This window comes from Carassius auratus, chromosome 3, assembly GCF_003368295.1.
Source record: "Carassius auratus strain Wakin chromosome 3, ASM336829v1, whole genome shotgun sequence".
Classification (NCBI taxonomy): Eukaryota; Metazoa; Chordata; class Actinopteri; order Cypriniformes; family Cyprinidae; genus Carassius; species Carassius auratus.
Window position 1 is genome coordinate 8,067,373 of NC_039245.1, and position 22,842 is coordinate 8,090,214.

At 42.1% G+C, this 22,842-nt stretch overlaps 1 protein-coding gene across 3 annotated transcripts in view; it reads left to right on the top strand.

Annotated features, from left to right (window-relative positions):
• Positions 1-22,465, top strand: part of LOC113046182 (serine/threonine-protein kinase SMG1-like) — a 40,869-nt gene extending 18,404 nt beyond the window's left edge. For all 3 annotated transcript variants that reach the window (XM_026207123.1, XM_026207130.1, XM_026207135.1), the window contains exons 30-62: positions 41-286; positions 384-653; positions 838-982; positions 1,065-1,203; positions 2,829-3,050; positions 3,139-3,319; positions 3,423-3,584; positions 6,083-6,303; positions 6,399-6,553; positions 6,657-6,879; positions 6,979-7,225; positions 7,469-7,698; positions 8,785-9,033; positions 9,134-9,272; positions 9,345-9,454; positions 9,531-9,749; positions 10,498-10,691; positions 10,787-10,959; positions 11,062-11,341; positions 11,616-11,888; positions 12,016-12,250; positions 12,337-12,563; positions 12,668-12,824; positions 13,231-13,420; positions 13,566-14,038; positions 14,153-14,290; positions 14,376-14,708; positions 14,836-15,063; positions 15,205-15,416; positions 15,526-15,626; positions 15,733-15,909; positions 20,929-21,035; positions 21,127-22,465. In XM_026207123.1, the coding sequence (XP_026062908.1) occupies positions 41-286; positions 384-653; positions 838-982; positions 1,065-1,203; positions 2,829-3,050; positions 3,139-3,319; positions 3,423-3,584; positions 6,083-6,303; positions 6,399-6,553; positions 6,657-6,879; positions 6,979-7,225; positions 7,469-7,698; positions 8,785-9,033; positions 9,134-9,272; positions 9,345-9,454; positions 9,531-9,749; positions 10,498-10,691; positions 10,787-10,959; positions 11,062-11,341; positions 11,616-11,888; positions 12,016-12,250; positions 12,337-12,563; positions 12,668-12,824; positions 13,231-13,420; positions 13,566-14,038; positions 14,153-14,290; positions 14,376-14,708; positions 14,836-15,063; positions 15,205-15,416; positions 15,526-15,626; positions 15,733-15,909; positions 20,929-21,035; positions 21,127-21,204 (6,734 nt within the window). In that variant the 3' untranslated portion in view covers positions 21,205-22,465. The remainder of the gene's footprint in view (positions 1-40; positions 287-383; positions 654-837; positions 983-1,064; positions 1,204-2,828; positions 3,051-3,138; positions 3,320-3,422; positions 3,585-6,082; positions 6,304-6,398; positions 6,554-6,656; positions 6,880-6,978; positions 7,226-7,468; positions 7,699-8,784; positions 9,034-9,133; positions 9,273-9,344; positions 9,455-9,530; positions 9,750-10,497; positions 10,692-10,786; positions 10,960-11,061; positions 11,342-11,615; positions 11,889-12,015; positions 12,251-12,336; positions 12,564-12,667; positions 12,825-13,230; positions 13,421-13,565; positions 14,039-14,152; positions 14,291-14,375; positions 14,709-14,835; positions 15,064-15,204; positions 15,417-15,525; positions 15,627-15,732; positions 15,910-20,928; positions 21,036-21,126) is intronic.
• Positions 22,466-22,842: the final 377 nt, after the last annotated feature.

The window sequence follows — 22,842 nt, forward strand, 5'->3', positions numbered from 1 at the left end:
TGATGTGACGTCTCTGTTGACTCTTCGATGATTCCTCCAGGTTTGTCTGCTCCAGTGGACTCTCATTTGATGGAGCTTTGTCTGACTGTGGTGAAATTTGCTCGCAAGCAAGGAAATATTGCCCTGGCCACACGTCTGCTGAGCCTGTGCAACAAGCCACCAGTGGGGGTCTCTGAAGGTCAGGACCTGGTGCAAAGCTTCAGGCAGCTGTCACTTGAGGGCACTGTTGGGGAGAAGTGGGGACCAGAGCTGGAGATCGAAAAGGCTAAGGTTCTGTTTGCTGCTGGTGAGTGTTTTTAAGCCGTGTCAGTCTGATTTAGGCCAGTTCACTTGGTCTTGGTGAGTTGCAATTTGAATATCTAAGCACTTCTTCTGTCGTTTAGGTCAGTCTGTATCTGCTATGGAGATGTTGAGCTCCTCTGCTCTGTCATACTGTCACTCTGGAAAGTGTGAGCGTGCAGCCTGTCGCTCTGTGCTTGCTCTTTGCAAATGGCTTTTGGCCGAATGGAAAGATCTTACTCCACAACTCAAAATGGTGGCGAAGAGGAACTCTGGTTCTACCAGCCTCTCAGCTCTCTCCAAAAACATCTCTGGCCTGTTGGAGCTGCCACTGGAAGATCAAGGAATGCCACATATTACAACAGAGACTACAGGTAAGCATACGCATAATGTCAGCATATTAAACCATGATATTTTTGTCATGAATGGTTGAGGACCAATATGATGATAGCTTTGCATTCTACAGTGTCTTTTTATTTTTATGTATTCGTATTTGATTGATTTTGTCTTTTTAGTTTCTTTGTAATGGTCATGAAGGTTCGTTTGTTTTGTCTCCAGTCAGTGTTGGTGTTGGGGAGCCAGACTTCGTCCTTGGGCAGCTGTACCAGCTCTCAACTACTCAAGCTCCTGAAGTGGCTAAATCATGGGCTGCTCTGGCCAGCTGGGCGTACAGATGGGGCAGGAAGGTTGTGGACAATGCCAGGTACTTTATCTATGAAAAGTATTAATGATAGTTGATAAATGATGTGCTTGTGCTGATTGTTTTTTATTTTGTGTGCTGATAGTCAAGGCGAAGGGGTTCCTTTGCTCCTTGGAGAGAAGAAAGAAATCGAGGACTTGCTCCCAGCAGGCACCAGTGATGAGGACAAGGAAACCATTTTCGGCATTTTGGGTCAAGCCATGTGTCGCCCAGCAGGAATTCAGGTTATGGAGTTCACAGTTTGTATAAATGAGTTTAGAGTTCAGTGTTTTTTTTTTTTTATTATGTGGTACACTACACACTAGGGAACTATGGAAATATAATACTAGAAAGCATAGATATTTCATTTAAATATACTACTGTTCAAACATTTGAGGGTGGTGCTTTTTTTTTTTTTTAAAGGGGGGGTGAAATCCTCGTTTTCACTCAATATCCTGTTAATCTTGAGTACCTATAGAGTAGTACTGCATCCTTCATAACTCCAAAAAGTCTTTAGTTTTATTATATTCATAAGAGAAAGATGACCGACTGGAGGTGTGATGTGTGGGCGGAGCTAAAGAATCACGAGCGTGCATTGAGATCACGTAGGCTTTTGCATTGAGAGCGTTTGGAAGCTCCAAAACAAACCATGGCTTACAGTCAGATTCAGCCGTTTATTTATGATCCAGAATCTGATCCAGAGGCTGAAACTGAACGAGAGCAGCAGCAGCAACGACTCGCTCCGAACGGGGCTCGAACCCACGTCTCCGGCATGGGAGGCGGACGCACTAACAAGGAGGCAGAGATATTTGAAGCAGTTTTACTCACCGCATGCGGTTCCAACACACGATCGCGACCCTTTTTCGTTGGGATTGCATCATCCTTAAGAAATAAACGATATGCAAATCCGGCGTCAAACTGGGCCTTGTTTGTAAAACAAGCATCTTCGAAATGCAGGGAACAAACACAAACACTTGCACAACTCCGTTGATGCTCTGTAAAAATAAACTCCGTCCACTGGTCCCTTAATGCTGTTTTTTCTTTGGTAATCTGTGCAGGGTTGTCTTGCCCTGGCAACCAAAAACACTCCTCCTTTTGTGACATTTCGCGACGCTCTCGCTCTGATCAGTGAAGTCTGTTATGCTCTCTCTGCTCTGCTCTACGGGAGCGTGCGCTCTTCCGGCAGAAGTGCCCTAAGGACCCATTTAAGGAAATTCCGCTCCATCTAACGTTGCAAAGAGCCATACTCGAAAAAACTTTCCGAAACTTGTGACAAACTGGAAGGAGTATTTTTGGAACAGAAATACTCCTTCAAACGTACAACTTAATTTTTGAAACTTTGTCCATGTTTAGCATGGGAATCCAACTCTTTAACAGTGTAAAAAAACTCAGTATGCACGAAATAGCATTTCACCCCCCCCACTTTAAATACTGTAAAAACCATAACACTGTGAAATATTACGATTTAAAAATGACTTTTTCTATTTTAATATTAAAGTATTTGTTCATTTCTAAGTAATTATTCATTAATTTCTCCAGTCTTGTATGTCACATGAACCTACAGAAATTATTCTAGTATGATGATTTGGCACTCAAACATTTTATCATCGTTGAAAGCAATTTTTACATTTTTGAGGAAACCTTGACGCATTTTTTTTAGGATTCTTTAATGAATGAAGTTTAAAATTGACAACTTTTGGAACAGTATTTTTTTTTTACTGCTACTTTTGATGCATACATTTTTAATTGTTTTACCTTATTTAAACCTGTGGCTTTCTGTCTTAATTTTTCTGCTGATGTTCATTTGTCTGAAACAAAGGATGCAAAAAGTTCTTGTTTTGTGTGTTCATGTGTCATTGTTTTCCTGCAGGATGAGGACATGGCTTTGCAGAATGAAGAGGATGAGGAGGACGACATGGTGGATGTGATCGGCCGACAGCTGTTGAGTGCCTGTCCATGGCTGTCTGAGGTGGAGGACACGGTGACCGATGGGCTGATTGGGGTGTGGAGGAGAGTGGTTGACCGAATCTTCAGCCTGTACCGGGTGTCCTGCAGAGCGTACTTCACCTTCCTCAAACTCAACGCTGGGCAGGTCGGAGGATTCCTCCTCTGTTTACACAGTGACTGGGCAAATTTCTAAAAGAGAAATCGATCAAATGTTTTGGTGTCTTGATCATCAGGTGCCCATAGATGAAGACGACCCCAAGCTGCTCTTGAACAACCAGAGCAGCAAACAGAGCAGCGATGATGTCATTGTCATGGCAACCCTCCGTCTGCTGCGTCTGCTTGTGAAGCACGCTGGGGAGTTGAGAGAGGGCCTGGAGCACGGCCTGGCATCCACACCCACTGCACCCTGGAGGGGTAAGAACTTGAACATCAATACAGTAATGAACACCTTCCTCTTTACATCATGTAGTTAGTTATCTCAGTCCATGTAATATTAATATGTCTGTTTTCTCTCTAGGTATCATCCCTCAGTTATTCTCCAGACTAAATCACCCAGAGGCTTACATTCGCCAGAGCATCTGCAGCCTGCTGTGTAGAGTGGCCCAAGATTCGCCCCACCTAATCCTGTATCCTGCCATCGTGGGATCTATCTCTCTTGGCGGAGAGGCTCAGGCAGCAGGTATGGACTATAATTCCACTCAGGGACATCCTGTCAACCTTAGGCCATGTGTCCACTAAAGTGTTTTAACCAGCTGAAAATGCCAGGCGATCTTCTGTAAACTGGGGATGCTTGAGCACTTTGTAGCTGCCTACCTAGTAGACCCATGATGATTGAAATGTTCTTCCAAGCATTGTTTTTCGTATTAATTTTGTGGTAGTCCGCCAACATCATCTGGTACAGACATGGAGAAAATATTACATGTATTCGAAAACAACAATACTAATATTTCAATTGTTATTTAGTTGTTTTGCAAGTGATGGTTGGTCAGTGGATGGCTCTCACTGTTTTACGGGATGGACAACTAGTCTGATTCAGTGTAAAAAGTCTTGTTCTGTAAACAATTTTTCAACCTTTGGCAACCAGAGGTGGGGGACTCGAGTCACATGACTTGACTCGAGTCACAATTTTCAGGACTTGCGACTTGCTTGATTTAAAGTATGAAAATGACTTGACTTTGACTTGAGAACAAGTTACATGAGAATTGACTTGAAGTGGAAGACTCGACAATGACTTGAACGTATAATAAACAATCAGCAATAAAATGAATGTAAAAAAAAAAAATAATTATTGATGTCAGCACCACTAATAAGCGTCTGTGCCTTTAACGCTGCACAATTCAAACCGCACCAAACATGGCAGACAGTAGTCGAGCTCCACAAATAGTTTTGTTTGGTTATAAAGACTTTGAACTGGGCCGTGCCAATAAAAAAAGATTTGCCAGATGCAAAGTATGCAACGCAAGAATATCTGACACGACAATGTCAAATTTCATTCAACATTTCAAGAGCCACAAGGAAAGGTAAGAAAGTAATCTCTTTATTGTCAGTATCACTAAGATCTATAACGATTACTAATATACTTTAATGAATTAATCTTTTATGTTTGTCATAATTTGGCCTTGGTTGCATATGTTTTTTTCTTATTAGAAATGTGACCATTATCATTACTGATACGTCTCGTAAATAGATAATTTTGGGTAATTTGACTATAAAAGTGGCGTAGCTTGATTTTTTTTTTTTTTTTTTATGTTGGTGGGCATCTCTATATTACATGTAGGCTATAATGTCTGTATTAAATGTGCGCATTTTCAAGTGTTTGTGTGGACTGTGTGTGGAAACTGTTCTTTCGGACAGTTCGATTCAATAAACCGATTGAAGAAAACGCTTCACCGGTTCTTTTGCGCTCGTCATAATGACGTCATCAGCGATGATTGCCCATCATTGGACTCAGAGGGAGTGTCAGCCACGTAAAAAGTTAACAGCTTAAGTCTTAGACTCGATACATCTTATTCTCAAAACGTTTTGTGTATACAACACAATTTTATTGTATTTTCAGATATTAATGTAGCACAGATACGCGTATGATTCATATATAGCAAATGTATAATGAATAAGATACATAATTGTATACAAGGGAATCTTTTCTGTGCAAAACTAAATATAATATAGATCGAACAAAATTTACCTCTATTTATTTTAGTACTGTGACTTGACTTGAAACTTATCAGGACTCGACTTGCTAAGCATGAACCCTTGACTTGCTTGATTTATCTGAACTGTGACTTGAGACTTGACTCGAGACTTGATGGTTAAGACTTGAGATTTGCTTGGACTTGACCATGTATGACTTGTCCTCACCTCTGTTGGCAAACAAAAAAAAAGATAGAGTAAGGCCGATGACACACTGGCTGCTTGGTGTGAGCGTGCATTTCTGCTGCGTGTCAGTTGCGTGGGCTGCTGCGTGGCATTTTCTGTGTCTTTACAGACCAGAATCGTGACGTGGCACTGGCGCACTGCTGCTGCTTTAGGTGACATGACCAGGCTCTTGTCTTCACGACAACAATATCTACTCTTCATTTTGAGCATAAATATAAAGCCTACTGATAAAGGACACCATCAACAGTATTGACGGCAAAATAGACTGTTTGACGGATGCAATATTTGAAAATTGATCATTTATTTATTTTTTAAATTACATTTATATCTGAATGTGTCAACCTATAGACTTTCAAACATCAAAATGTCATTAATACTTTGTGTACAAAATGACATATAAACATATTTTCCTATTCTATTTTGCCTGGAAACGCTTTCAACATGCTTGCGTGTCGCGTGAAAAATAGGTGTCAGTTCTATTTCTAGCATGCACGCGTTTTCAGGCACTCTGCAAGCTCTAACCTGTTAACATGGGAGCCGAATTAAAAACTGACACGCCACACTGCTGAGATGCTTACGCCACGCATCCAGTGTGTCAGGCCTAACGGTCAGTCTATTCACACTTTTTTTTTTAATAGACTTTTTTTTTTTATTGAAGAAAATTTAAAAAAATGCTCTGGCTTTAAGATTAAATGCTTTGGTGGAGACGTGCCTTAAACAACCAACAGTCCTCATTTTAGTGATCATAAATAGAAGTTTAACCTCTTTGGGGGAAAAAAATAATGTTTTCATCTCTGCCAGGTAACAAGCTGCCGTCTTCCCTGCCATCCCTGCTTGGGAACATGCAGGGAGAGGCTCTTTGTGGAGGTGAGAGTGAGACGGGCAGCGGGCCGACTTCTCAAGAGAGCAGCCGCGGGGAAGAGATGGTGATGTATTCTAGTGAGGACCAAGCCATGATGCAGGACTGCTACAGCAAGATCGTAGACAGGCTCTCTTCCGCCAACCCCACCATGGTGCTGCAGGTATTACAGAAAGGACTTTACTGTTTTGTGTGTCTCTGAGTGTGGTTAAGGCCATTGTGTTGTAAGAGTTGTTTTGTTGATCCTTGTGTGTGCAGGTGCAGTTGTTGGTGGGCGAGCTGAGGAGGGTCACTCTGCTCTGGGACGAGCTCTGGCTGGGGGTCTTGCAGCAGCAACACATGCATGTTCTGCGCAGGATTCAACAGCTGGAGGACGAGGTGAAAAGAGTTCAGAACAACAACACTCTGCGCAAGTAAGTCATGACCCAGGGAATCAATATAAAAGGAGGAACTTCATTAATGAGTGACTCGTGTCCATTGGAAAATCATTTAAATTCCTGATCTCTTGTGGTTTAGGGATGAGAAAGTGGCTATAATGAGAGAGAAGCATTCTGCTCTGATGAAGCCTGTGGTTTTTGCACTGGATCACGTGCGCAGCATCACGGCTGCTTCGGCAGAGACTCCTCACGAAGCATGGTTTCAGGAGACTTACGGAGAGGCCATCCACAATGCTCTAGAGAGACTGAGGAGCCCTCTTAATCCAGCCAATCCTGCCAGCAGCTGGGTGCCCTTCAAACAGGTAAAGACAGCTGTCTGCATAAGTGTTCTGAGGAAATGCTGTTATGCATTCTGTACATAACACTTTACCTTTGTGTAATTCTACCTCGTCCTTTCACAGATCATGCTGAGCTTGCAGCAGAGGGCACAGAAACGGGCCAGTTACCTCCTGCGGCTAGATGAGATCAGCCCCCGCATGACTGCCATGACCAACACAGAGATGGCACTGCCAGGAGAGCTGTCTGCTACAGATACAGTCACCATCCAGAGTGTAGGCAACACTATCACCATTCTGCCCACTAAAACCAAACCTAAGAAGCTCTACTTCCTAGGCTCTGATGGCAGAAACTATCCATATCTATTCAAAGGTATGAGATTTAAAAGTGGCTAAAAGCATCGCAAAAAATTAATTTCCATCATTTACTCACTCTCTTGTCATTCCAAACAAGGAATGTAATAATTATAATCCATATTAATTAAGCAGTTGAGTTTTATAAAGAGACACTATCACTTTATATGATGATGGTTTGGAAGATGAGAGGGTAATTAAATGACAGAATTTTCCCTTTAATAATTGTCATTTGCTCATATAAGCATTTTCTTTGTTTTAGGATTGGAGGACTTGCATTTGGATGAGAGGATCATGCAGTTCTTGTCTATTGTCAACACCATGTTCACTAAAGTGAATCAACAGGAGAGTCCAAGGTTTCATGCCCGTCATTATTCTGTCACACCACTAGGCACCAGATCAGGCCTTATCCAGTGGGTGGATGGAGCCACTCCACTGTTTGGCCTTTACAAACGCTGGCAGCAGCGTGAGGCTGTGCTCCAAGCCCAGAAGGTGAATATAAGTGAATATAATTATATTTTATGTGACTTGTTTTTTTTTACAGGATTATTGCGATCAACTAAGACCATAAAAAAAGTTTTCTTTATTTTATAAAAAGAAAATGTATAAGAACAAAATTGCCAGTTGTCATTTTCATTTAACTTGATTTAAATAGTGCAGCCCTATAGGGTTGTGCCGATAGACAATAGTATTGTGTATCGATGATAGTCAGAGATATCGACAATAGCAGATGTCTCTGTCGATATTCAAGACGATATTAGGCTCATTCTCCTATTAATGTATTAAATTAGAATAATATATATATAATATATATAAAACATTTTTTTTTTTTTTTTTTTTTTTTTTTTTTTAATTGGGCGGTCTATTATAATTCGGCTATCAATCTGCCAAGCTATTTCACTTCAGCGCCACATCTCACACACACACGCGCGTGCGGCGCAAATAAGGATTAGAGCCTGTAGTTATGTTAGAATGCATCTCATTCTTGTTTCTGCGGCAGTTTGTCTCATCATGAGGCGCGCGGTCTGGAGCGCTGTATGACTGATGCATCAGCTCAGTTCAACTTTACTCCAAATATATGAACTTACCTGTTTTCAATACTTTATATTTAGTGTTCGTTTATGCCCAATATTAGTGTTAAACTGCTAGACTTTAAATGAAATCTACTATTGATTTTCACCGTTGACTGATGTTGCCAAACATTTAGAACTTCCGTGCGCAGATGCGGCAGATTTGTCACAGGATGCACGATATGACAGTTGTGTCCGACTATATATGAACTAGCTGTTTAAAATAGTGTTTTTATATTTAATGTTAGTTTATCAGTATGTTTTAAAGTATATTTTTTCGATTACTCTTGCTCCACCCATGCATGATAATATCGTGTATCATTGATCTCATGGGCTGACGATAAGAAAAACGACCATACCGCCCTACACTACAGCCCTATTGACTGGTTTCACGTTCATTTAATAAAAACTCATTTGTTAATGCACTTGATTATTTATTGTGAACATTTGTTAGATGTAAAGACATACATAAAAAAGGGCAAAATATTGTTGTTCCTCTTAAATTTAGGCTCAGGAGTCCTTCCAGCAACCTCAGAATCTTCCCATGGTTCCACGTCCCAGTGAGCTCTACTACAGTAAGATCAGTCCTGCCTTAAAGGCTGTCGGGCTCAGTTTGGATGTGTCGCGCCGTGACTGGCCGTTGAGTGTCATGAGAGACGTTCTCCGAGAGCTAATGGAGGCGACTCCCCCTAATCTCTTGGCAAAGGAGCTCTGGTGCTCCTGTACCTCCCCCAGTGAATGGTGGAGCGTGACTCAGGTCAGAGGAACCACTGTTCACCATGTCCTAACCATGTTCAGCACTGTGCTTGGCTAAACGCATTCCACTATAATTTACCAATCTTGGGTGTCTCATTTAGTCTTATGCCAGATCCACTGCTGTGATGTCAATGGTGGGATACATAATTGGGTTGGGGGATCGTCACCTTGACAACGTGCTGATTGATATGACAACAGGGGAGGTGGTACACATTGACTACAACGTCTGTTTTGAGAAGGGTGAGTGCTTATTCACTTGATAATGAGGCCAAACATCCACATAGACATTTAAATTCTTTATTGTCCTTCCAGGAAAAAGCTTGAGAGTACCAGAGAAGGTTCCTTTCCGTATGACACACAACATTGAGACCGCTTTGGGGGTCACAGGGGTGGAGGGCATCTTTAGACTGTCCTGTGAACAGGTGAGAATGGGGACGATGCATTCAATGTTTTGCAAAGAACGTGCGTACACATTTGAATGGTGCCCTTTCCTTTCAGGTGATCCAGATAATGCGACGTGGAAGGGAGACCCTCTTGACTCTTTTGGAGGCATTTGTGTATGACCCCCTGGTGGACTGGACAGCAGGTGGCGAGGTGGGCTTTGCAGGGGCAGTGTACGGAGGAGGTGGTCAGCAAGCAGAGAACAAGCAGAGCAAGAGAGAGATGGAGCGAGACATCACACGCAGCCTCTTCTCCTCCCGTGTGGCTGAGATTAAGGTGAGAATTGTGTACAGAAATGCACTTTGGCAACGGAAATGTGAGGGGTCTGTATTACTTTTTTTAATGCTGATTTCAGCACATGAATTTGCTGTAATTATGAATTTCCTGAACACTCCCACTTCATGACGTTGGTCGGGGAAACGTTAGTCCCTCCTCAAACTGTTGCCCCTGGTTGAGCCATGTTGCGGTCACATTTTTAGGGGAACCAAACTACTAATTTATTAGTTTTAGTTGTTTCTTAAGCTTGGAAACATCATTAAAAATGACACGCAAACTGGTTTATATCATCACAAAATGTAAACCGTTATCATAGAGCTCTCTATATAAAGTTGATTTTATATTATATCCCACTTTGTCTGCATGTATACAGTGCACTCAAGTAAAGTGATTTGTACCATAAGGCAAATCTCAACTGCCTGATTCGTTTCATTACAAAATTTAACTCTTATCACCCATCTTTATATAAATTTGGATATACAAGTATGTCCAACTTTATCCACAAATATGCTGTATACTCACATGGAGGGATTGTAGCAAATCTCAACTTCTATTGTACTTGAAAACCGTATTATTGCCCAGCGCTAATGTGCTAAATGCCATTATAAGGCATGAACATGTTAAGATATAATACACATTAACAATGATTTGTCTGTAAAGCTTTTTTTTTTTAACTGTACTGTGAAAGGCGCTACACAAATAAATTTGACCTTACTTGCGTTGCTTAACAAATGTTCTTGTTTCTCAGGTGAACTGGTTCAAGAACCGTGATGAGATGACTAGTGTGCTGCCGCAGGTGGAGGAGGCGGTGGATGAGTACCTAAACCTGCAGGAACGGCTCACACTGGTGGAGAAAGTACAGGGCAAGCTGCTGGAGGAGATGGAGTTCCTGGAGGGAGCCGACACCAGGGCAGATCATCCCATCCACTCCCTAGAGCACAGGTCAGCAGATGTTCAGCTGGTCACGGTTATTGCATGATCATTAATCATTAGTGTAGATTGGATGGGACAGATTATAAACTATTCTTCCATTGCAGATACTCTGAGCACACTCAGTTGCAGTCCAGGCAGAGGACTGTACAGGATGCCATTCAGGGGAAGTTGTCAGATCTGGATCAGTGCATCTCTCAGTATCAAGCTGCCTTTTCCAGTCTAGAGGCCACCCAGCTTGCCAGCCTTCTCCAGGAGATCAGCATCCCTATTGATTTAGGTGCAGATTATTATTATTATTTTTACAGAATATTAACTGAAGTTTGGTGATAAGCAAATGGAGACACTTCAAATTTCCTCCTTTGGACCTTGTAACCTGCAGGTCCACCCAGCTATGTGCCAGCAACATCTTTCTTGCAGAATGCAGGCCAGGCACATCTTATTAGTCAGTGTGAGGCGCTGGAGGCGGAGGTGAACGCTCTGTTACAGCAGCGGCGCTCTCAGCTGCGTGGCTGTCTCGAGCACCTGCACAGCTATGCCACCGTGGCCTTGCTGTATCCCCGTGCGGTGCTGCTCAGGCACAGAGTTCACACGTGGAAACAGTGGATGGAGGAGCTGGTTTGTGACATGACCGTCGATCACTGCCAGACTGTCTATCACCAGTAAGTGCAACTACTGTTTGTGTCTCGAGTTCACTATCAGTCAAAGACTTGGTCGATACTTTTTGGCTGCTCTCTTTTTTCTTTTTCCAAAAACAGATGCAACTTCAAATAAAATTTTTTTTGTAAATCTATCATTATAAAGTTTGGTGTCTGCAAGATGTTTTTGAGTCTCTTGCTCATTCTAATGTTTTTTTTTAATTAGTTACAACAGAGGTTTCCTTGACTTTTCCCTGTCCTTTAATCCGATATCATAAAAATCCTCTTTTCTTGTCAGGTATGAAATGCAGTTTGCACCCCAGCCCCCTCCTGCCACATGTCAGTTCCTGTCTAGCATCGAGATGGCGCTGCAGCACCATGCAGCAGAAACCAACACTCGGCTGATGCGGCAGGTAGAGCGTCTGAAGGCAGAGGGCGCCGGTGTGCCTGTTTGTGAGGAGCAGCTGCAGGAGATCGATCGCTGTATCAAAGTCTTCCTGCACGAGGATGCAGAGCTCGGGTCCTTCAGTCTAGCCGGCATCATCGTCTCTGCCCTCTGTGCTCTCACCAGGTCTGAATCTTTGGCTTAAACAAATCATTTGTTGCCAATATAATTTCCGTTTCCTCCATAACCAAACCCCATTTTTTTTCCAACGATCTTAAAGGATTAAAGAATTCAATGTTTCTGTGCTTTGCAGGCGTAACCTGGTGATGGAGGGAGCTGCAGCCAGTGCCGGAGAGCAGCTGGTGGAGCTGACGTCTCGTGATGGTGCCTGGTTCCTAGAAGAGCTCTGCAGCATGAGTGGAAACATCACATGCCTTGTGCAACTTTTGCAGCAGTGCCAACTTCTGTCACATGACCTTGATATCCTCAGTCTTGCAGAGACTTCACAAGTTGTCTACCTGTCCAATGGCGTCTACACCTGCCTTCAGGTAATGTTGTTAGTGTTTAATAGTATTCAGTGTTTTTTTTTAGTGATGTTTTTCCACTCTCAAACCTTTTTTATATATATTTGAAGGAGCTCAACACAAATTTCCGTCAGATCATCTTCCCAGAGGCTCTGCGCTGCATGCTGAAGGGAGAAAATACATTAGAGACTATGCTAGCGGAGCTCGACGCACTTATCGATCAGTGCGCAGATGGGGTTTCACTGCAGGGACTGGGGGAAGTTCTGCACGCTCACCTTCGTAACACTGCCATGGGCTTGGAGGAGGATCCAGATGACCACTATCTGGATATCACCAGGTTAACATGGTCAATAGAAAGATTTACTGAGCAGAGCCGTGATAAAGCTGTGTTATTGTTTTTGGATGGGGCTTGAACTTTGTGTCTTGGTTTTGTTGTGTCAGGGTTTTACGGGCCCAGTACTCAGAACTGATCCAGCCACGCAGCATGGAGAGCTCTGTGCAGGAAACGCCCAAGATGAGTGCCGGTCAGATGTTGTTGGTAGCTTTTGATGGCATGTTTGCACAGCTGGAGACTGCCTTTGGACTTCTGATTGACAAGGTAAAAAATACTGATTTGTTAAATATATGGCAGATTGTAATTCCTGTTTGGGTAGAAGTGTAATATTGTCTAATATTTGACCATCTGAGACTGATGTACAGTTGATGTTCTGTAAACCTAAACTATGTTTAAAAGAATACAGATGTGTAGGGACTAATCCATATGGATTAGTGCATTTGATAATAACTTAAAAAACATTGAAAATCAATGAAATGTATTACTGTCACTGTGTATTCATATTGAGTGGATTATAAGAAAACAATAGATTGTGACCACAAAAACTGAAGTGGAGAGATTAGAAAAAAAAGCATATGACCATGGGATAGTGAGGTTGTTTTTTTGTTTTTGTCCCTAGCTGAGATTGACTAATATTAGAGTGGTGACTTAATTCTGTTCTCCCGTCTAGCTGAACTCTATGGATGTGCCTGCTGCGTGGAGAAAGGTGGATGTGATTCGGGAGTCCAGAGCTACACAGGTCCATTTCTTTGATAATGTGCAGACCAGGCAGGTCTTGGATGAGATTTTCTTCCTGAAGAGACTCCAGACCATCCGTGACTTCTTCCATTTGTGTGGCTCATTTTCACAGACACTGTCTGGTAAACATCTAATAGATAATTTCTCAGTATTAGGAATGACACATTAATAAAGAAAGGAGTATGAAGTGGACTATTTGTTGTAGTATGTCTTTGTGCAGAATCAGGCTTTTTATCAGACATCCTTCTCATTTCTTCTTTTTAATAGGAACATGTTCTACACCCACTGAGGAGCCTCCACCCTCTAATGGCCCAGTACCCAAAGTAAAACCCATGTACCGAGGCTCCACTGTAGTGAGCGAGGACCAGATGATGCGGCCCATCAAAGCCTTCACAGCAGACTTTGTGAGGCAGATGCTAATGGGGCTTCCCACCCAGGCTCTGGGCCTAGCCATCTGCAGTGCTCTTAGTGCCCTTGGCATGGATCTCATAGCCCAGGTGGAGGCCAAGGACTTTGGTGCTGAGGGGAAAGTTTCTCTGGATGACCTGTGCAAGAAAGCAATAGAGCAAGGAGTGCAGGCAGGACGCATATCCCAGCTGCTGCTCAATAGGGCCACAGTGCTGGCCAGCTCCTATGACACAGCTTGGAAAAAACTGGACCTGGTACGACGTCTAGAAGTCAGCATTGAAGCTTGTAAGGTCAGCCTGCAGAGGACTCAGCTTCACATCGCCATGTTCCAGGTGAGAACTGGTACTCCAGATTGCATCGATTCCAGTTGAATGACTGAAATTCACCCGTGAAATTTTACAAAGCAGAAGTAATTATGACCTTTACTTTCTGGTCTCCATTATTAGTGGCAGCATGAGGACATTCTTGGTGCAAGGACGCAGCCCATGACCGTCATTCCCCCGCCTCGTTCCATCATCCTCGGCAACATGAAGAAGAAGCTCTACAAACTCAGTCAGGATGAGGCTTCTATTGGCAGTGTTCAGGTTAAAGCCATTGCATGTTTTTGAGAACATATCAAAGTGAAATAGAAACCTTATAATCTAAACCTTGTTGGGTTTTGTGTTGCAGGAGAAGTTGGCAGGTCTAGAGGGCAGCATTGAGCAGAGGCTGAAGTGGGCCGGTGGTGCAAACCCTGCACTCGCCCCAGTGCTGCAGGACTTTGAGGCCACTATAGCAGAACGCCGTGCCATGGTAATGAAGGAGAGTCAGCTTGCCAACCAGGTTACCTTTCTCTGCAGCACCATTCTCAACTTTGAAGGTCTGCGTACCCGCACTCCAGAAGCCTTGAACATGGATGCCGCACTTTTTGAACTTGTGAAACGATGCCAGGCCACCTGCTCCTATGCTGCCCAGTTCAGCACCTCCGTTTCCTCTCTGGAACTGCAGCTGCTGCATAGACTGGTGAGTCTTTATTTTATTTATTTTTATCTATATACACAGCATTTCACCATAAATCACTTCCTCTCTCAGGAAGTTGTGTTGTTGTGTTCGGTTTTAAATTGAAAAGCATTGGATTGTGTCTTTGCAGAGTCCTGCCATGGATCTGTCCATTGGTGGGCCTGAGTGGCTTGTGTACGCACAGAATCACCTCACCCAGGAGATGTCCAGTCAGAGAGCCATACAGGAGGAAAGAGAGCAGCAGCTGGAGAGAGTGACCGAAACCCTTCAGCTGCTGGTCGACTCCATTAAAGGCATCCTGTCCAATCACAACCGCCAACTTGCTGATGTTAAGCACCTCCTGCGTGCCATGGCAAAGGTATTTAATACTCTGATGCAAAATGGCTGATACGTTTAGTTTATTTGCCACTTCTAAGTGCGGACTAAAAGTGGTTTTAAATGTTTTAGAATATCTTTCTTTTGTGTACACACTAATGTCAGTTGCTTTTCAATTTGACAGGATGAGGAAAATGCCCTTGCAGAGGGAGAGGAAGTGACTTATGAAGGCAGCGTGCGTCAGTTCCTGTCAGAATACAAGGCATGGCAGGATAATGTGCAGATAGTGCTTTTCACTGTAGTGCAAGCTACAGGTCAACCACGCAGCCAGGAGCAGGTTGAGCTGCTGCAGGAGATCCCTGCCACCCTGAAGGAGCTTAAGGTTCAGAGCCAGAGGTGAGCATTTGTGCTGGATTAATAACACACATTTTATATCTTCAAGTTTTTTTTTGTTTTTTTTTTTGTTTATTATTTATTTATTTATTTATTTATTTATTTTTTCTAGCATCTACAATGGCTTGGTGAGCTTTGCCTCTCCTCTTGTAACTGAGAGAGGAAGTGACTGTGCAAGTCCTACTTCCACAGTCCAGACCAGCTTTGCTGCTGGTAAGTTTAAGACATTGCTTTCGGTTCTTTTTTTATTCTGTAGGTGATTTGAGTTTGATCTCTCTCTCTCGATCTCTCTCTCTCTCTCACACACAACACACTATAGCAGTTCGCTGCACTGGAGTGAAGACCCAGCCTGACAGCATGTCTCAGAATGCCCGCAAAGCTCTTCCTCGGAACTTTGGGACCCCGGTGGACACTCCCCCCAGCACTCTGATGGTCAACAGTAAAGGACTGGCCCCAAGCCCCAAAAGAGCTGTGCGGGATCCCAAAACTGGGAGAGGTCAGTTGTGATGCAGATGCCCTCTCATAAATCAGTCAAAATGTAGGAATTGTACACATGCATGTTTGACACGTTTAAACAGATGAGTGTGAAAAGGCACTTCATCAAGTTAACACTACTCGTGTGTTCAGCAAGATTTAACTTGTTTTAACATTATAGTTAATCATTATTAAAATGATACATACACTACCATTCAAAAGTTTGAGATTGGTAATTTGGTTTTAAAAAATAATACAAAAGCTCACCAAGGCTGAATTTATTTTAATAAATTACAGTAAAAACTTATTAATTTTACATTTAAATCATTACTTGTGCCAATGCTAAATTTTCAGCAGCCATTGGACTCAACACTAAGGAATTTTTTTTTACATTTTTACTTGCCCTGCCAATATTTTCATGGCCCAACCACAAAAAATATATAGTTGCTGTTATCATTGTTTTGACCCAAGTTATATTTAATTTTAATAAATAAGCTTATATAACACACATTTTAGATACCAATTAAATTTTACTAGCCTGACTTTGATAGTAAACTATCTCCCAGATTTCCTCCGGCTCCAAACCAGCCATCCAATCAATGAACAGAGGGTGAGCTGAGAGCCATGACGTAGACGCTAAGTTAAGCGTAAGCGCCGAACTGAAGATGTAGTTTAGGCTAGGGAAATAGAGTGAATGCTATATAGTTGTAGAGAATATTCCTGGTATTTGCCAACCGAAGCCCGAACAAGAAGAGTGTTTGTTTCACATTTTGAATGGAGGTAATGTGGCCCTACTCCCGACAGGTTTTGGGAAAAGTTTTACCAACTGTTACCGATCGTCATCGAGAAACTGGGGAGGCCAAAGTCCGGCGAGGCAGTAATTGTGATTGTGTCCCCCTTGATGGCTCTCATTGAGGATCAGAGGATCAGATTAGATTGCGCTCTATGGTTTTATTTTCGCAGCATTCCTGTGTTTACAGTGGAAGTTCGAGGCGGCTGAGTTGGCACATAACACGCATCACAAAACGTTATGTGTTTGGCTTGCGTGTACACCAATGATTTTAAACTTCAGACAAGTGCACCCCCCCCCCACGAGAAAGTAAACGCTTGTCAATTATGCCCTTCCAGACTCTGTCGACGAAGCAAAGCAAAGTAGCAGCGTTTGGTATTACCAGGCTAAAATTTCAGTGCCACAGCAAAAACTGTGCATGGTTCCCATAGAAATGCTCTATACAGCGCGTGTTTACTACATTGAGATGTCTTGGGCTTAAATGGCTCAAAATTACTTTAGTATTTAAACTGAGAAGACTTAAAACACGTAAGAATGAAACATTTTCATGAGGAAGCAGCACTGGCCTGATTTAAGATAGTTTTGGAGGGCTAAACGTTGATTTATATTTATGCGTCGGACCTACGGCGTAGCTTACGCATAGAGACGCACTCCCTTACGCCGTAGCTTGACATGTACCTCTCCAAAAATCTTACAGCAGTACCGTATTTTTTCAGACTATAAGTCGCACCTGAGTATAAGTATCAGTCCAAAAATACGTCACGACGAGAAAAAAAACATATAGAAGTCGCACTGGACTATAAGTCGCATTTTAGACCCAAGAACCAAGAGAAAACATTACCGTCTACAGCCGCCAGAGGGCACTTAGTGTAGACTACAGGAGCACTCTCGCGGCTGTAGATGGTAATGTTTTCTGTTAGTTCATTTCTCTCGGTTCATGTCAAATTAATTTTGATAAATAAGTCGCACCTGACTATAAGTCGCAGGACCAGCCAAACTTTGAAAAAAAGTGCGACTTATAGTCCGGAAAATACGGTACTTTTTTACATGGACCGCAAGCGCTGTGATTGGTCTGCTAGAACCCCTCCCTCCGTATGTACTTGACATTTGTGTTTATGTGCACTTTAATATACTTTGTTATACCTTTTTATATAAAATAACAAATAACAAGTGTCTTATACTACATAGCATTATACATCAGTAGTTGTCAATGTTGATCTGCCCAGGTACAAGTCCTTGTGGAGATGGAATGAATGCCATCTTCTCCTTTTCAGTTGTTGTCTCCATTTTTAGCTTTAAATGATTTATTGGTTTGATATGTATTTGCCACCGTCACGGCTATAAAGCTTCTCTGACGAGCTACTTTTTCCTTCTTTTGTCGTGGTACTCCAGGTGGTACACCAGCAACATGTATAAATCAGTATAATCAGCCTTTAGGTGACACATAGGGGGCTCAAACTAGGGTTTAGAGCGACCCCTGGTATAGTGTGCGTAATTATATTGAAACATATACATATAACCATTTTACCGGATTCAGTGTGATGGCTGAGCCTGTTTTTGAGATAACATGCCAATCCATGGTTGGAATTCCGACACAAAATAAAAGTCCCGCCTCACATCGGCCGAGTAGAAAAACGTTAACATTTTTTTTTTAAATGTCAAATAATGGCCGATATATTAGCCTTGGCCATATATCGGTCAGCCACTAATATTTTGTGTGTCATGAACAGTAAGTTGCTCTGCATGCTACTGTAGCAGAAATGAGTCAAATCAGACAAATCAAAGAGTCTATCAGAGCTGTGTGCATTGAAACATGAGCTGAATTCCTCAGGAAGTCATAAATCAGTTCTAGTGCCACAGGAACCAAACAAGATAACCAACCAACCAACTTGTTCACACAACAGCTTTCAACATTAACACCAATAGAACAATTATTGACAATTTTAATTCAAAGAAGAGATTGTCAAATTTATTGTTCGTGATTGGAATGCAACGCTGGACATCACATGTAAACCCAGGAGATCAAGTTAAATACTTGCATTGACTTCCCCCCCCAGCCAGTGAAACCAGACTGAAATTCCTAAGGGGGAAGGGCTTTAAACCTTTGTCTTCACAGAAAAGTCCTTTGCCAGAGAATGGCAAAGAAACCCTTTTTATATATTATATATGGACCAGAATGAACTCAAAAAAGACTTATGAATGAAACATTCCATTGCTTAACTCCATATTCATTTACGTGTAACCCACACATTTGACTATCATGTATAATCACTTATTGTGTATGTCTTTTGATAACTATAGGATACATAGTCATGTCTAGTATTGAAATAATCGCATTTTCTTGCTTGATATTGTCCCGGCAATCATTTATTTGTAAAATATATCATAATCATGTTATAGGAATCATGTCCAAAATTAGACCCTGTGAGGCAAGAACCACATGCTTGGTAAGATAAACAAATGATTTATGATACCCAAGACTCAAGAACATATCTGATTGGTCAAGGCAACATTTGAGGGGTGGCCAACAGGAAGTTTTAAATACTTTGGACACGATGTAATTTCGCTTTTTAGTCATGCCTTGCTTTTAGTCTGCCTGCTGCTATTAGCCATGTCGGCTTTTAGTCTGCTTTTAGTTCCAGCCTTGCTCTTGCTATCAGTCATGCCTGCTCTTAGCTTGTAGCTTTGCTACCTAGCTTTAGCTTGTAGCATCTAGCCATGTGGTTAGTCATCATGGTTCTTTGAGCGCGGTTCCAGCGTGCCTGCCTGCTGCTACTTATGCCACAATGAGAAGGAACACAACCTAGTCTCGTCAAACTTTATTTATTTTCTTTTCCGTTTGAGAGTTTCGTGTTCTGAGTTAAGTTTGTAACGTCGACCTCGTCTGCGCGTTTGAACTCCAACCAGCCACACAACTCCAGCTTCAGCCAACGCCCAAGCACGGGCTCCCCAAGACGTCACTTCAGCCAACTGAACTTCCAGCCAATCAGCGACACCGGGATACCCCTTTCAACGGGAGTCCCTTTCAAAGGAAACTAAGGCAACGTATCCCCAGATATTTGTTGTGCTGGTGTATCTAATATAATTTTAGTCACATTGAGGAACTCAATGCAAGGGCTAATTACGTGATTGATGGTTGTTCATGTCTATGCAATTTAACGTATTGCTGTAAACTTGGGATTCCATATTTCCATTCTCTTAAACTCATCTTTCCCTAACTTTCGACCTTCCTGCAACTTGTGTGAATGTGTGTGTGCGTGCGTTTATGTGTTAGATTAGTTTATATGTCTTAGATTTATCTAATAAAGCCTTATTCATATTGAAAAGAGAAGTATCTTGTGTTTTGTGCTTACAAGTTAATGTCTTAAACTGCCGATCTTGTTACTGTGCTAATTGATAGTGGTTTCACTATAGTTTGGATATTAGTATCCAGCGCAGATTTGATGTTAAACGGCTCGTTCACTGAACCGCAGGCGCGTCTCCGTGAACAGCCGTGAAACAGTGATTCTGTTCAAATTCCCTTTAAAATCTTAAATGATTCCCTTTGAGCTAAATTGACCTGTTTCCCTTACACTACTGTTTTTTTCTTGTTTGCATCCATCTCCTCTGTTCATGGCCATTTACATGCTTAACTTGAAGCATTTCACTGATCAGACATCTTAAAGGGTTAGTTCCCCCAAAAATGAAAATTATGTCATTAATAACTCAACCTCATGTCGTTCCAAACCCGTAAGACCTCCGTTCATCTCTGGGACACATTTTAAGATATTTTAGATTTAGTCTGAGAGCTCTCAGTCCCTCCATTGAAGTTGTGTGTGTGGTATACTGTCCATGTCCAGAAAGGTAAGAAAAACATCATCAAAGTAGTCCGTGTGACATCAGAGGGTCAGTTAGAATTTTTTGAAGCATCGAAAATACATTTTGGTCCAAAAATTGCAAAAACTACGACTTTATTCAGCATTGTCTTCTCTTCCGGGTCTGTTGTGAGAGAGAGAGTTGTAGTGCAGTGTAATGATATCAGTTTCGTGAACTAATCATTCGATGTAACTGGATCTTTTTGAACCAGTTCACCAAATCGAACTGAACCATTTTAAACTTTTTGCGTCTCCAGTACGCATTAATCCACAAATGACTTAAGCTGTTAACTTGTTTAATGTGGCTGACACTTCCTCCGAGTTAAAACAAACCAATATCCCGGAGTAATTCATTTACTCAAACAGTACACTGACTGATATGCTGTTTTTTGTTCAGCCGTACAAGAGAGGAATTCCTATGCTGTGAGCGTGTGGAAGAGGGTGAAGGCCAAACTAGAAGGGAGAGATCTGGATCCTAACAGGAGAATGAGTGTCACTGAGCAGGTTAGCATTCCTCCTTTACCAAATACAGCCTTTCTGTTACTGTTGTGTGCATTTCTTAATGACGCGTATTTGTCATCTTGCTCTCTTTAAGGTGGATTATGTCATCAAAGAGGCAACAAACTTGGACAACCTTGCACAGTTGTACGAGGGATGGACAGCATGGGTGTGAACGGGATCCTTGTAGATCACTTTGGTCCAGCGAGGGTAGAAATCCAGCAAAATCCACTGGGTCTGGGGCAATGGAGCCACAGAGCACCATGCAGGAAAGGGGTGGGGGTGTAGAGAGCCTCCCTTGGGCCCACACCAGATCCCCGTAGCACAGCTACACCAGGCGGTCCAGCTAACAAAATGAAATGGGTCTGCATCTGTCTCCCTGAGATGTGTGGGAAGCTCACCAAGATGGGGAGGCGGGGTGGGGGGGGCAAGGCACATGCGGCTTGAACAAACCCCCCCAACCAACCCCTGTATCAACAACAAATAAACTTGTCAACTATCAAAACTAATAGGATTTGCCACAGGACAAATTTGCAGGAGACAGTTTATCCACTCTTAGAGCAAAGGTCTGCGGTAATTAGCGAGTTTCTAGATTGCATTTGTGCGAGAGTGGAGGGGAAGGGTGATCTGGTCTTAGAGGGGTCCTCTGGCCTCTGTTTTTGAATGGCTTGGGGTCGGGCATGACTTGTGGCTGAGTTGTCTCCTGCTGGAGCGGGTGTGGAGGGCTGTGTGACCTGAAGGCTAAAAGGACTCCATTCGAAGCCAGAAGGCCTTTGGCAGACCTTAGAGTTTGTTCTTAAGCACAAAAAAGACCTTTCCCCCTCAAGTATATATAGAAAACGCTGAAAAAAAATTACGTTTTACATTTTCAACCATTGAACTGCACAGATTTCACAATTAAAAGGCAAATCGCAAAGTGGCTTTGGAAACATTCACTGTCGTGTTTCTGAATGTTCGGCACAATGAATGATGTGCTTGGAGTTGGTAAGTGCTCAGTCTGCGGTCTCTTTGATTTGATCGTTGAGTATGACCCAGGCTCAATATGGTCGGTTTCTAAATGCTGTTTTTTTTTTTTGTTTTGTTTTTTTTTTTTTTTTTTATGGTATGCATCTCGGATCTTGTTTGTGTATTGTAGATTCTTTCTCCCTCTCCTTCTTTGCTATGGATTTAGTCTAGATTGCTCTTTTCTTTTCTTTTTTTCTTTTTTTTTGACTTGCCTGTGGAAGTGTATCATCGCTGATGCATGTCCCCATTAAAGCTTGCGTTTTACTGATCTTGACCTAGTTTTACATTTTTAGTGGGAGAAATAAGTAGAGGAATAGTGATGTGGTGATGGTTACAATATTGTTGTCTCTTAATGGTTTTACTTCACTTTGTTGGTCAAATAAAAGTCTAATTAAACTTCTGTGGTCTTCATTAAAGTGTGTGCTCTATTTGTTCATGTCTGATTTTTACACTTTTGGAATTTTCATAGTGGAAATGAATTTAATGTGAAATTGTTTAGACACTCTTTAGGTTTGTCTACCTTCTCTAAAGCAGTGCTGTGACCCCCTTTCACGATTACAAGTGTGATTAACCGTTTTGTTGCTTAACCTAGGGTTAATGGTAACCTGATATTGAAAGCCTATTTGTTTGTTTTTTTGAGCATGACACATTTTGCTTCCAATTACGGTATTAGTAAAAGTAGGTTGTTTTTACTCACGATAACTCAGCCGTAGTAAACTAAAACATTATTGTAGTAGTATATTGAAATATTGAATTGTTGTGAAAACTAAAGTTTATGTTAATAAGGTTAATTAATATGGTTCAATCT